Here is a 14,939-nt window from a genome sequence, read left to right as displayed (position 1 = left end):
GTTTTACACACAACTACTGACAATAGCATAAGACCACTGGAGGCTTGAGTTAAACAATAAGGGCCATTGTGTGTCCACAGGCTAAACAAAGGAAAGCTGGAAAGAGAGAAGAGACAGGCACAGAGTCAGAGCAGGAGTATGTCATGACTATTTTTGTTCACAGCCACAGGGTCACATACTGTCTGTCTTCATATTTTTCTGAGGAAAACGTGGGATGTTACAAAGTGTTACAGTAAAGAAATTCTAAGATAAGGCTGCTTCTTTAACTGTTACACAGTGTATATTTCAAGGTAAAGTGTGTAATTTCTGTGCCATCAGCGGCACCTAACGGAACTTTAACAAAAATCTTTATGCGCTTAACCAACATTGTGTCAAATGTTTCTCATACTGGAACCATTCTGTACCAATCCGGGCTTAGGGCCCGGATTTAATGAAGAAAAAATTATATGTAGTTCATAAAAATATTCCTGAGTGCAATTCTTTTTTTTTTTTATTAAAATTTTTCATTGATTCCATACAACAAATTAAATAGACATAACAGGAAATGCGGAATCAAATTATATAAAATTAAACCCTTTATTTTCTCCCCTTTTCTACCCAATTTGGAATGCCCAATTCCCAATGCACTCTAAGTCCTCGTGTTGGCGTAGTGACTCGCCTCAATCCAGGTGGCAGAGGACGAATCTCAGTTGACTCCACATCTGAGACTGTCAATCCGCGCATCTTATCATGTGGCTTGTTGAGCGCATTACCATGGAGACATAGCGCGTGTGGAGGCTTCGCGCTATTCCCCGCGGCATCCACGCACAACACATCATGCGCCCCACCGAGAGCAAGAACCACATTTTAGCGACCACGAGGAGGTTACCCCATGTGACTCTACCCTCCCTAGACACGGGGCCAATTTGGTTGCTTAGGAGATCTGGCTGGAGTCACTCAGCACGCCCTGGATTCGAACTCGAGACTCCAGGGGTAGTAGTCAACGTCTTTACTTGCAGAGCTACCCAGGCCCCCCTTATCCCCTATATTAATGAAAGCCCATTCGCCTAAAATACAGAGTCTGGAAACATGAAATTTGAGTGCCCAATACGTCAAACATAAAACTCTGAACCCACAACCAAAATTCTTGGATCTTAACACACCACCAAAGAACATGGGTTGAGTCCCCATCTTCTGACTGGCATCACCAGCAGGTGGGTTTGTTTTTAAGACCAAGCCTATATAATCTAGAGGGGGTCCAATAGAATCAATGTAAAATCTTAAATTGCATAAGGCGCACCCTTGCATCTCTAGATGTAGACGTTTTTAGAATCTTAGCCCACACTCCAGCCTCCAATACCAAGTTTAACTCCTTCTCCCATAATCTCTTGAGAGAAGCTGAAGCTCCGTCCCCCAGACTCTGAATTAGCAGATGAGTAATACACACCTTTTCCAAAAGCAGTAATCACCACTCCCAGAGTATCTGCCACTTTAGGGGGGTGTATGCTACTCCCAAATATAGTACAGAGCAGATGGTGCAGCTGTAAATACCTAAAGAATTGAGATCTGAGAATCCAAAAATGTTGAACCATATTTTCAAAGGATCACAACACTCCACTCTCATATGTCACCGAGCGTATTAACCTCCCTCACAATCCACTCTGTCCAGCAGAAAGGGGACATATTAATACATAATTTTGGGTTCAGCCATATGCTCGAGACAACATTTAAATAAAGGTCCGTATTAAACACTCTGGACATTTTTGTCCATACCGAGTGCAAATGCGAGATAATGGGGTGTAACTTAACTTCTCCGGTTAGTTTGATAGAAAGGGTTTGCAATGGTGAAATAGGGGCAAGAACTTCATGTTCAATACAAAACCAGGGAGGGGCTTTCTCAGGTGGAAGTGACCAATGAGCCAAATGTCTGAGACCGAATGCATAATAATAAAACAGAATCTTAGGTAGGCCTAGCCCACCTTTGTCAATCGGCCTATGTAACTTACTGAAATGTAATCTGGGACATTTACTATTCCAAATGAAGAACTTCGCTATGCTAACAAATTGCTTGAAATAAAAGAGGGGGACATCTATAGGGAGAGACTGTAGCAGGTAGTTGAATTCTTGAATACAATTCATTTTAATAACATTAACCTTCCCATTCATAGATGAATGTAATGAAGCCCACCTACCCACATCGCTCGAAAACCTTTTTATTAAAGGGTCAAAATTAACTCTACCTAAATCACACAAATTTGCTGGGAATAAAATACCCAAATACTTAATGGCGGAAAAGCCGTTACCAGGCAGTACGCTGTCAGAGCCAAAGCTTCGGATTTAAACCAATTCACTCTGTATCCTGAGAACTTAGAAAAGGAATGAATAATTCTGTGGAGGCAAGGCATAGATCTAGTAGGGTCGGAGACAAATAATAAAATATAATCTGCGTAAAGCAAAAGCTTATGCACCACACCTGGAAAATCATCCTCCTTTCTTATCGCGGCTGCTAATGGTTCCAGGGCAAGACAGAACAATAATGGGGAAAGAGGGCAACCCTGACGGGTGCCCCTATCCAGAGTAAAATAATCTGAAATTAATCCATTTGTTTGTACCGCCTCTACCGGGTGTCTATAAAGTAACTTAATCCACCCAATAAAAGTATTCCCGAACCCACACATTTCCAAAATCGTAAAAAGATAATCCCATTCTACCATATCAAACGCCTTTTCGGCGTCAAGTGAGATGGCAGTGACCGGAGTCTGATCGTTCGCCACTGACCACATGATGAAACGCCTAATGTTATCAGAAGAGTTACGGCCCCGAATAAACCCCACCTGATCTATATGAATAAGAGATGTCATAACTTAATTGGTTAGCCAGAATTTTTGACAATATTTTAACATCTAGCTGGATCAGAGAAAATAGACGGTAACTCTTACACTCGCTAGGATCTTTGTCCTTTTTAAGAATCAGACTGATCCGGGCTTGTGTCATGGTTGGCGGAAGCTTTCCATTCTTTAATGATTCTGTATAAACTTCTGGAAAAAGTGGAGCCAGTTCTGTAGCATAAGATCTAAAAAATTCAGGCGCAAAGCTGCCTGGCCCTGGAGCCTTGCCTGAAGGCAAGGCCTTAATTACCTCGCCAAGCTCCTCCAAGTTTATCTCAAAATCAAGAGAATTTTTTTTTTGTCAGTTTAGGAAGTTCTAATGGTTCCACAAAGTTTCTAATATCCTCATCAGTAGACGAAGATGTGGAACTATAGAGATCAAGGTAGATTTTTTTTAAAGCATTATTAATATCAATGGCCAAGGTAAATATTTCACCACCAGCAGATTTCACTGAGGGAATGGTAGAAAAAGACTCTCTCTGTTTTATATATCTAGCCAGAAGTTTCCCTGACTTGTCCCCCGACTCAAAGTATGACTGTCTTGCCCTGAATAGCCAAAACTCCACCTTCCGTGACAAAATAGTATTATATCTGTATTTCAATCTGGTTAATTCCCTGAGGCCATTAGATGACATTCGGCGCTTCAGCTTTGCCTCAGCACTTTTAATACTCCCTTCCATTTCCACGAGTTCTTGTGCTTTGGATTTTTTGGTGAATGAGGCATACTGTATGATACGCCTTAAGTGCCTCCCAAGACGTGCCCACAGAGGATACTGTGGACCAGTTGGTCTCCATATAGACACTGATTTCAGCCTTTAGCATTTGTTGGAATTCAGGATTTTGCAAGTGATACATTAAAGCGCCAACTATATGATTTATTTTTCTCCATATGTGGCAACACCTCTAAACACACCAGTGTGTGATCTGAGACTAAAATGTTCCCAATTGAGCAATCAGCAACTGATGAATTGAGGAACTTAGATATATACTGTATATATATATATATATATATATATATATAAATCTATTCAAGAGAAAATCTTATGGACTTATGAAAAAAATGTATAGCCCTCCCAGATGGGTTCAAAAGTCTCCAAATATCTGTAAGACCAAGATTTTTACACATCTTGTGAAGTATCAATGTTGCTCTAGGGGGCTTGCACACTTTTGCTTCACAATGATCAAGAACTGAGTCCATCAAAAGATTAAAGTCTCCTCCCAATATTATATCATTAGGGGTGCCAGCGGCTTGCAACATCCCTTCAAAATCTATAAAAAAGCCCTGATCATCAACCTTAGGTGCATAAATATTAGCCAAAATAAGACTTTGCCCCTGAATTTCAGCTAAAACAATAATGACTCTTCCTAATTTATCTTTAATCTGTTTGAGACATTTGAATTAGAGACATTACTCACTCCAGTAGCTTTGTAGGAAATACTCCACATAACAAACTCCAGCCAATAGAAGGAACAAGCACAAAGAGCATGTAGATTTATCCATAAAACTGTCCTGAAGGTGTGTTACTCTACCAAATAAATTCCAACCGCTAGGTGGAACCAGCACTAAAAGAGCGGGCAGAATCCTCAAACAGAAAAGCGAATGTTCAGTGAGCCGTCCACTCGGCTGCAACGTGAGTACAACAAGATGACTTACTCACTCCATTGACTTTATGAAGGACATCGCTTGCTGTGGGCATGTGAATGTTTTACAGCCATCTTTAGCATCTATTCTCAATTTGGCCGGGAATATCAGTGGAAAAGCAACCTTCCGTTGATGTAAAAGTTTCTTGCATTTCTCTCGTCAAATTCACAATTCGCAAATTCGCTGGGAACAAGAAAATGCTGTGGTTCTTCCAAGAAAGCCTTCCTTTACTCCTCGCCTTGCGTAAAACAAGATCTTTATCGGATGATCTCAGAAATTTGGCCAGAATTGATCGGGTCTGTCTCCCTCCACGGATCGCCGAGCAGGAACCCTGTGAGCTCGCTCGATTTCCAGCTTATGGCCTGCAATTTCGAGCAGATTCGGAATTTCACCATATCCTGTCCCTCTACTCCCTCTGGGACCCCGACGATACGGACGTTATTCCACCGGCTAAGGTTTTCCATGTCCTCCAACTTCTCCCAGACACGCACCAAATCTACCTTGGTCGCTAGCAGATTAGCAGATAATTCCCTCTCCGCTGACTCCAGGTAATCGATCCGTTTCTCGACATCCCCCTCTCCTGTAACAACATCGGTGAAATTCGCCTCCATGGCAGTGATCGATCGACATATCACAGCAAGATCCTCCAAGTCAGCAAAGACCTTCGTCAGCATTGCCAACATGTTCAGCATCTCTCACCGCATTTCCCGCACCTCCCCGACTAAATTGACTCCCAGGCTTGCGGCCTGCTCGGGGGCATTAGCTTGAGCACATAAGTGTCTTTTAATGTCTCTAGAGCCCGAGGATTTTGAATTATTTGACATATTGTCCTCCTAAAACAGTTATAGAACAGAGTGTATCAAATCTCACCGGTTTATATCATTAAAAGTATCAAATTCTCACATGGCGTCAGGTCCCTGAGTGCAATTCTTAAGTATACTTAAGTTCTCAAATATTTTACATAAATTTTTTTCTTAAGAATAAGGTGACAGGCTTTCACATTATCTGATTATACTAGCCTGCTCATGAGGTTGCCTTGTCTAATATAACAATTCAATAATGATAAATCTATCTATAAAATTTTTTTTAAAGTAGCAAGCATCTTGCGATCATTTTTTGAATGTAAAGTGCTTTAGATATGTTAGTTTAATGACATCAGCCATCATAGGAGAATTTACTTGCAGGTAACCATTTGACAACTTTTAATTTGACATGGAGGAAAGGAAAGAAACAAAAACTTCAGTTGACAAGAGCTGGAGGTTCTTTTTGAGAATTACTGCAAGAAAAAAGTTCTGCTTGGGAAGCTTGATAATTAAATCATGTCAGAAAGAGGCAGAGAAAAGGGTGAAAAGTGTGACGGAGGACAGTTTCAGCTTTCTAATGATACACTTATTACATTTCTACGAACTTTAAAGATTGCAGAAAAAGAGTGCTATGCAGCACATCCATTTGAATTGACTAGCAAAATTGGTCATCACATTAAGAAGTTTCAAAACAACATTTATGGTTTGAATTTCGAGATAACATTTTCGTGGTCTGAAAGCTGAAAATAAAAACAACATAAAACACAAAACAGTCAAAAAGGTGTCTAAAATCATAAACAGCCCATTGCAATTTAGGATTCAACAACATCAGAACAATACTAAGAAAAAAGATAAGAACTTTCCTAAGAAGTTTTTTTTCGGGAATACATAATATTCTTAAATTTTTTCTTAAATTTGAAATTAAGAAGAAAATGGAAGTTAAGAATTTTCTTCTTAAGAACGTTTTGTAAATCCTGCCTCAGAAATCAGAATTAGAAAGGAGTGACTGGGCAAGCGAGCAATCATGAGCCACCACATCACTAAAGCCACCATACCAGCTCAGTTCTCTATCCATGCTGAGAAAACCCATCCAAGAACAGTTTGTAATTTGACTGTACCGAACCATGTTTAAATGGAAATGCTACTGGAACCATTACTCATCATGCTCAGAACCATTCGACCCGATGGTGGAAAAGCACTTACAGTTTCCAAATTTTTTTTCGTAAACATGCTAATCGCCCATTCTGCCCTGCCCTCATTGTTTGGACAAACAGGTAGCCCTGTCCCAAACTCATGCCACTGGTTAGCCAGAAGTTGACATGTTGCATCGATTAAACAGAGCCACCGTGTTTACAATTTTTGGGAAATCAACCAACCAATGGGTTATCACTTCACCTTAAATAAGGATAAGAAAATATATTTGAACGTCGGAATTTTTTTTTAAATAAATAAATAAAATCACACATTTGACCTATAATCTTAGATGAACCCTAGATATGACTATATTAATGTCTATATGTACTGTAAATTATGCTGTATCCATATAGCATGTCCTACATCCTCAACAGAGGTTTTACTTGCAATCTTAGTAAATGTTAAAGTCCTGTGGACATTCTCACCCTGAGTATCTGGTCTCCCTCTTCCAGGCCTTCCTTAGCGGCAGGACTGTCCTCCAGCACACCAGCCACAAAGATCCCCACATCATTTCCTCCCGCCAGCCGCAATCCTACGCTTTCTCCTTTCTTAAACTTCACCAGCTTCATACTAGGCCTGGTAAAAGAACAAAAGAGGTCAGTCTTCCACAAACAGGAGCATTGTGTGTGCTGTGTGTGGCCTGTTGATTTATGGTAATAAAATCAATTCATGGCAATTACGAAAGCACAACTAATAACATTTTGATTAAGTCACAATCAGGAGTTCTTGTATGTATAAGATAGATGTCATTTGTCTTGTACTCCTCCAGTGAGCAAGTAACTTCATGTTCACTAGAGGGGGCACTTTTACTCTCACTTGGGAGTATGGCATGAGTGCAGAATATAATACTTACCGGAGGATGCTGTCATCATGGGCGGCACTGGGCATAGGGGCATCTGATGGGCTTACTGGCAGATCAACATCAGGTTGCCCAGGCTGCGCATATACTGGCTTTGGCTCTACACACCCACAAAACATAGGTATATTTCTGTTAGACTTTGAAGAAAACATACATCAATAAACACAAACATCTTTAAAAACAGGTTCTGACAGTAAAGAAAGACCAGCAGATAGAGAGTGAGACAGGATGAAAGCACCTGACATGACTAATTGTATTTTTACAATAATATAACTACAGAGTTCTCAAATTATTCTTTAAAAAAAATACCCAATTTGATTAGTCTGTAATAATAGCATAGGTTTCTGATGAATGCTGTTGAGTCAAGAGGTGAGACAGGAGTGTTTGGAGAATAATCAGACTAAAGTGAATGGGCTAATTAGAAAATGTGAAGAACGAGAGGGGAGGAAGGTCAGATCAGGGCATTCCTGATCAGAATGGAGTGGACAGTAGCTCAGTTACCGAGAGAAAACAAGAGGAGTAAAGAGGTCTTGATGTCATTAGTCATTGGAATGTAGGAGTTGGAGTTAAGACACTTTCATTTTGACAACGACTTGAGTCATCGACCAGTCATTCCACTGCCTTCATCAGCCAACTAACAAAGGACAATGCATCAGTGTGAACTTCTCCAGTTAATCCAGAATGGACTTCAAAGACATTAGTCATTAATCTTAAAGTAAAATATATGATATATATATATATATATATATATATTTTTTTTTTTTTATTTTTTTTTTTTTTATTGTATTTAATTTTTTAAAACAATGACCATTTTATGGAGTTTTGTGTTCCTTGCCACAGTCGCCTTCAGCTTGCTCATAGGGATTTTCAATACAATTATCATTTAATTACTTAATTTCTATACACAATTTACATATTTACATATTTCATATTTAATCAAACTACTTTATAGATATTACAGTTTCATGTTTTATTAATGCATGATTTCATGTAAAGCTGCTTTGAATCTATGTGTTGTGAAAAGCACTATTCAAATAAAAATGACTTGACTCATTCATTTTCAATGAGAGTTGGCAATTTCTGGCTACATGAGTCACAATGACCATTGGCAACACAATGTGGGTGTGTCCAGTGACTCTGCAAAGTTGAGAAGACTTTAAAGGGATAGTTCACCCAAAAATAAAAATTCTCTCATCATTTACTCTCATGCCATCCCAGATGTGGATGACTTACTTTCTTCTGCAGAACAAAAACGAAGATTTTTTGAAGAATATTTCAGCTCTGTACATCCATACAATCCAAGTGAATGGTGACCAAAACTTTCAAGCTCCAAAAATGACAAAGGCAGCATAAAAGTTATCCATAATCAATCTCTTCAGAAGCACTTTGATAGGTGTGGGTGAGAAACAGATAAATATTTAAGTCCTTCTTTCCTATAAATCTCCACTTTCGCTTTCACATTCTGAAAGTTAAAATGGAGATATATACAGTAGTAAAAAAACTATTAAAATATTGATCTGTTTCTCACCCAAAGGGATTGCATCACTTCAGAAAACATATATTAAACCACTGAAGTCGTATGGATTACTACAGTATTATGCTGCCATTATGTGATTATTGGAGCTTCAAAGGTCTGGTCACCATTCACTTGCATTGTATGGACCTACAGAGTTGAGATATGCTTCTAAAAATCTTCATTTGTGTTCAGCAGAAGAAAGAAATACTTTGCCTTTAATATTACTGTTAGTAATTTCAATGTTCTATATGATTTTTCTCTGCCCACTTGCAGGGATATAATAATAGAAAATAAATTAGGCATGCAAAAACAGTCAAAAATTGTCTGCATTAGAGTATAATGCACAGTACGATGCATTAAGCACTGCTGAAAAATATATACAAAAGTTTTCCCCTGCAGAATGCAAAAAAACTGATCCCTTGTCAAAAGAGAATGACATGGTATTATTACCAGCAATACATCTAATTTGTGATCACATTTTCAAAAGCCATGGCCTATTGTGAAACCCACCAATAATTTTAGGGCATCCAGTGGCAATGACCTTGTGCAATAAAATCACTTTCATTGTGAATGTGGCTTAAAGTGCAATACAGAAAAAAAGGGAAAGAGAGAAAAAGATAGGGGACAAAAGACAGATGACAGGTGAAGGGTCCCGACCTGGCAGTGGAGGGATTTGTTTGTCCCCAGGCTGTTCAGTGGATGGAGCCAGAAGTGCATCCTCAGCCATCTTAACTGGGGAGAACACAGCCGATGGTTTAGAGATACGCTCCTCCTCACGACTCCTGTGACTACAGACACACACATCTCAGTCACTGATTTTAATGCACTGGAAGTTAACAAATAACACAGACAAGAAGTTTTTTTTTTTTTCCAACATCAAGATTTAAGGCTACAATTTACATAAATGTATAAGGGACAGAATATATTTTAAGTGCACATGAAATGGTCACCACTTCTTTTTAATTTTTCCCATTTTTAATCACTTAAATATTTAAGTCCTTTTTTTTTACTATAAATATCCACTTACACGTTCTTCTTTCGATTTTGGCAATTTGCACTCCACTTACAGGGCAGGGAGGAAAATTTACAGCTAAAAAGGACTTAAACATTATTGCTCACCGACACTTATCATATCGCTTCTGAAGATATGGATTTAACCACTGAGTCTTATGGATTATATTTATGCTGCCTTTATGTGCTTTTTGGACCTTCAAGATTTTGGTACCCATTCACTGGTGGTGGGTGAGGAGAGTGCCCTGTTCTGTATGTAAATCGCATACAGAGTGCATACAAAGTGTAGTGTCAGAAAAGCGCTGTATAAATATAACATTCATTCATTCATTCATTTACTTGCATTGTGAGAATGAGAAATTCTTCTAAAAAACTTCATTTGTGTTCAGCAGAAGAAAGTCATACACATCTGGGATGGCATGAGGGTGAATAAATGTGAGAGAATTTTCATATTTGGGTGAACTATCCCTTTAATCAGTCCTATATTGTGAAAAATAAATTTTATAAAAAAGTAGAAATAATCTATTAAAAACATATATATTAATAATAATTTTTGGAAAAAAAAATCTGTGTCTGTTGTCAAGTCAACTGCCCTCATGCATGAATAACCGCATATAATTAGAAACAATATACAAGAATACTTTTGAATGAAACACCATCAAATAACTCAATATTAAGTAGATGTAGATATGGAGAGATCCACACAAGCAGACCCTGTGACACAAGAAGAATGCCTGTGGGACAAGTTAGTAAACACGTGTAATGTCAAAACGCTTGTGATCAATGGTGCCATTTCACAAGCTGTACATATGAATTTGTTCAGCAAGTATGGAAGTTTCCAAGAACATGTCAACCATTATATTTGCTCCACATGGATATGAGAATGTCCCTAAGGGAGAGTATGTGAAACACGCCAAATGGAAAGGAGTAGAGAAGGAACAAACAAGTAAAGGAACAATGTTTCAAACCAACAGAGATGCAGAATGCCCATTAGACTGCACCAGATGCAAGTTTTCAGGATTTCTCAGGTCATACTGTATAATTTTTCCCTTGCTTAAGATTAAACAAAGACGAATGCTAGAGTTCTTGTGAAAGCTGTGAACACGAACCTTAACATAATTCTCAGATATTTTGAATGGTGTTATTTAACTTGAGAGGACTGCTGAAAATATCCACACAATTTATTAGCATTCAGACAGGAAAGAGACCACTCTTTTCCCTTTTTTTCTTTAATTAATGAAATTAACATCTGTAAAATGCTTTAAAATACGTAAAAACAAATAGTTTTATTTTTGACTATACTTTCAAGAACACAGAAAATGAAATGCTAGTCTGTTAGAATGAAAAAAGAGAGAATGAGAAAGAATAATTAGCTCTTGTTGCCTGGCAGTGTATTTTGTCCTAAATCTCTGATGCCCTGGACATGCACAAATACACACTGACACACACACACAAAAGCCAAAATAAATCCCAGGGTCTCTTTTCCTCTGTTGGTTTGCCTTTGCACTAACACATCCATCTCACACGCACATTAGCCAAATCCCTCTCTTCTGCATTTGCTTCTCATGTGAGCCACTATAATCTCACCGATAACCCCTATGTGTGCATTTTATTCTAAATCCATCTGTTTCCCTGTATGTTTCAGCAAACAAACTGACCCTCTATATACAGTATGAATATATTACCTAACTTAAATTATGCTTCATTTGACTAACACTACACAATTTGTATTGATATATTTTGGGGGAAGGATTACCACTTGTTGTGACTTACAATTGCAGATATTTGTCTTACATACAGAAAACATATGGCACATACAGTACAAACTGCTAGTGACTTCTATGGCCTTGTAAACCATTTTAAAATATTACACTAATAAATTACTTATAAATTACATTTATATGTCTTTATTTCTCTTTTTCTTCTGTGGAGAGATATTGAAGAGGCGATTCCTCAGATGGAGGGGAGATATCATCTCTGAGAAAGTATCTCTATGTTACAGACTAACACTACGAGGAAAAACCCATCTGCTGATGTACATTTCAGTGGGAATTAAGTCGTCTCTTGTGTGCCAAGGTTAATGAACATGCATGGAAATGATCACAGGCCCATTTCTGCATTACAGATTCAATACCCACTGGCAGTTTCCACAAACATACACATACGTAAGAGCTAGTTGCCTCTGTGCTACCAGCTCAACGTGACACAATGAATGCTAATTTTACAGCAAGCACATATTAATGCACCATATCAAACTCATTTCAAGTGCTTCAATGAAACTAAAAGACAACCTACAACAAACATCACCATACATATACATAGAAGACAAGACCAACACAATTTAAGACTATGACACAACTACACAAAAAACACATTTACATACAATAAATCAACCTAATATCATGCACTTAAACTCCATCTACAAATACTAATATCCACTGTGTAAAGAGCACAGCACTTACAGCGGGAGTATTCTGGTGAGAAAAGAGCCCGTCAGCCTGGGTAAAGTCAGAGCAGTTATTCAGTGGCGAGAGACTGATGCATGGCTCTGAGATATAAACCTGGCTCGCATACAAACAGGCATGTCATCCCTCAAAATACCTTCAAACCTATCGGTTCAAGCCCAGTTAATGACTTTTACACCATCACTCTTTTTTTAATGGTGCTGGATGAGCATTTCCATGGGGTTTAGGCCAGTTAGTAATCGGAGACCAGAAGGACAAGGGGCAGCTTTAACACCCTCTAGAAGTTCATGTTGTCATATGACTTCAGCTTTAATATCTATATATTCATAATCATTAATTGGAGGCCGATAATTCTGTTACTTGTGTGCATTAAAGCCAGTGTTCCTTCTAAGTTGCATGTGTGTTTGACTGCACACATCTGGTGTTGTTCCTATGATGATGGAAAAAATATAGTAGTGAAATAATATTAAGTAAATTAAAATAAATAAAGATTCAAAAACCATCTTGTATGCTTCAACAGAAGCAAGGAAATTTTCATACTAGAGGTCGACCTATAGTGGATTTTGCAATACAGATTGTCACGATCCTGTCACTCTGGGTTTTTGTGTGACAGGACATCATTGTTCTATGTCTGTCTTCCATTACGTTTTCTGTCTTTGTGTGAGCGCACGGCTTTGGTTGTGGTTTACCTGCCGTGCGTTCTTCGGTCAGTCTTATGTTTCATGTCTGGAGCATGGTGTCGGGATCCTGACTTCCCTGTCTGGTTCGGTTTTGCTTTTGGTGTCGGGATCCAGACACTCATGCTTCATGTCTTGTCTTTTATTGGCGTGAGTGCATTGCACTTACGTCATCTTGGCGGCATGCACTCACGTGAATCGTTTCTGTTTGTCTCTCGCAACCGCGGACGCGCTTCACACTGCGCTCGCTTTGCGCTGTGCACCCGGGTCGCGATCTGTCTTCATGTTGTGCTGAAATTTGGTCACTTCAGTCTGAGCTGTCATGTTTATTTGTGGCTGAACTCTCACACAGGTGTCTTGTCTCATGTTGTCGCCTGTTGCGTGCATCGCATGGTGTTTGCCTCGCGATGTACGCTCAGGCTTTGTCTAGTGTGAGAATGCATGGCATTGCTTTGTTGCCATTGCCATGCATTCTCTCGTCTTATCTGTCGGTTGGCATGAGCGCATATTGCCTTATTGTCTGGGCGATGCGCACTCGTGCCACTCGGATGTTTGTGTCTTGTGAGAGCACATTGTTTTGTTTCTGTTTTGCCTCATGTCTCTCAGTCCTCCGTCATACCCCGCCTCCTTGTTTGCCCATTATTAGTTAATTTGTTTCACCTACACTGCCCATTAACCTGTTGATTTCTCTCCCTATATTAGTCTCCGCATGTGTGCTGTCCAGTGCCGGTCCATCTTGTTTGTTGGTCTTGTTCATTGGTCCTGTTCTTTGGTCTTGTTCCCTGTCCAGTCGGTCCTGTGGGTTTTTCTCTTTTTGCTCCAGCCCAGCCCATCCTTGTTATCATCATCTGGAAACTTGCTTTACCCTTTCGGGTAGTTTATGTTTGTTATCTTGTTTTTCTTATTAAATAAACCTTTTGTTTTACTCTGTGTTTGGGTCATGCCTCTGCAATTCATGACAACAGATAGCTAAGGTTGTGGGAAAGGCTGCCAACTGATTAATCGGCCGACAGTTTTTAAAATCGATTAATAGAATGTTAAAAAAACATTTTCTTAGTCTTTCCTTACTATGACGAGCACTGACTTAGAGGCTAAGAGTCCAAAATTAATAAAATCCCAGATGCAGTTTATTGTTAAACCAAAATCCCTATAATAATCAGTGGAAAATTAAAATTTGGTGCAGAATGTGGAACTTTTAACTGTAAACAAGCCCAATGACAGAGACTTGGCTCCATTAAAATGCTCTATATTTAAATATTTATCAAATTAAGCTTTTTATAGACTATATATTCATCAGATTAAGAGCTTTGTATATACACAGAAATTTCACCAGATGAGGTTTGAGGAAAAAGGTTTTATTATTATTCACAAGATATAAAATTGGAGACATGATGTAAGTGCTGACATGAGAGCATGTTTCCATATATAGTCGCATTTTTCTTTGCATTCCCTCACTTCAATTTAGAACACTTAATTATCTAATCAAAATAACAAAATAGGCATTTAAGTGAGAAAATATATATATGGATAAATATGGTCAATGATGAAAGATTTATATACAGAAAATCCACATGTGATTGTTAATCACGAATAATAAAACAAAATAAATAAAAAAAACTATCAGCAACTATCGGCATTGATTTTTGCAGATAACCGATAGTACCAAAAAGCAACTATAAGCTGATGAATCGGTAAACTGATATATTGGTCTATATAACCGATATATCTGTCTGTTTCGTACAAAGGAGTTAAATGGTCAATTTCATGATTTATTTTTTTTCTTTTGTTTTTTTTTTCAAAATTCTAAAACTTTGAATATTTCTAGGTTCAAATGAAATTTTGGATTTAACTTATATGTGGAATCAAACTTTTGAACCCCACTGCATGGTTCTGCTGGTGACCGAA

General features: G+C 38.4%; 1 protein-coding gene across 10 annotated transcripts in view; it reads right to left on the bottom strand.

The window, feature by feature from the left end:
• Positions 1-14,939, bottom strand: part of tjp1a (tight junction protein 1a) — a 183,451-nt gene that overhangs the window by 33,872 nt on the left and 134,640 nt on the right. For all 10 annotated transcript variants that reach the window (XM_051723556.1, XM_051723563.1, XM_051723507.1 and 7 more), the window contains 3 exons: positions 9,539-9,669; positions 7,360-7,465; positions 6,932-7,082 (listed from right to left, as the gene is read on the bottom strand). In XM_051723556.1, the coding sequence (XP_051579516.1) occupies positions 6,932-7,082; positions 7,360-7,465; positions 9,539-9,669 (388 nt within the window). The remainder of the gene's footprint in view (positions 1-6,931; positions 7,083-7,359; positions 7,466-9,538; positions 9,670-14,939) is intronic.

The sequence above is a fragment of the Myxocyprinus asiaticus genome, chromosome 2 (genome assembly GCF_019703515.2).
Source record: "Myxocyprinus asiaticus isolate MX2 ecotype Aquarium Trade chromosome 2, UBuf_Myxa_2, whole genome shotgun sequence".
NCBI lineage: Eukaryota > Metazoa > Chordata > Actinopteri > Cypriniformes > Catostomidae > Myxocyprinus > Myxocyprinus asiaticus.
The sequence above is the reverse complement of the archived record's forward strand: the minus strand, read 5'-3'. Positions and strand labels throughout refer to the sequence as shown.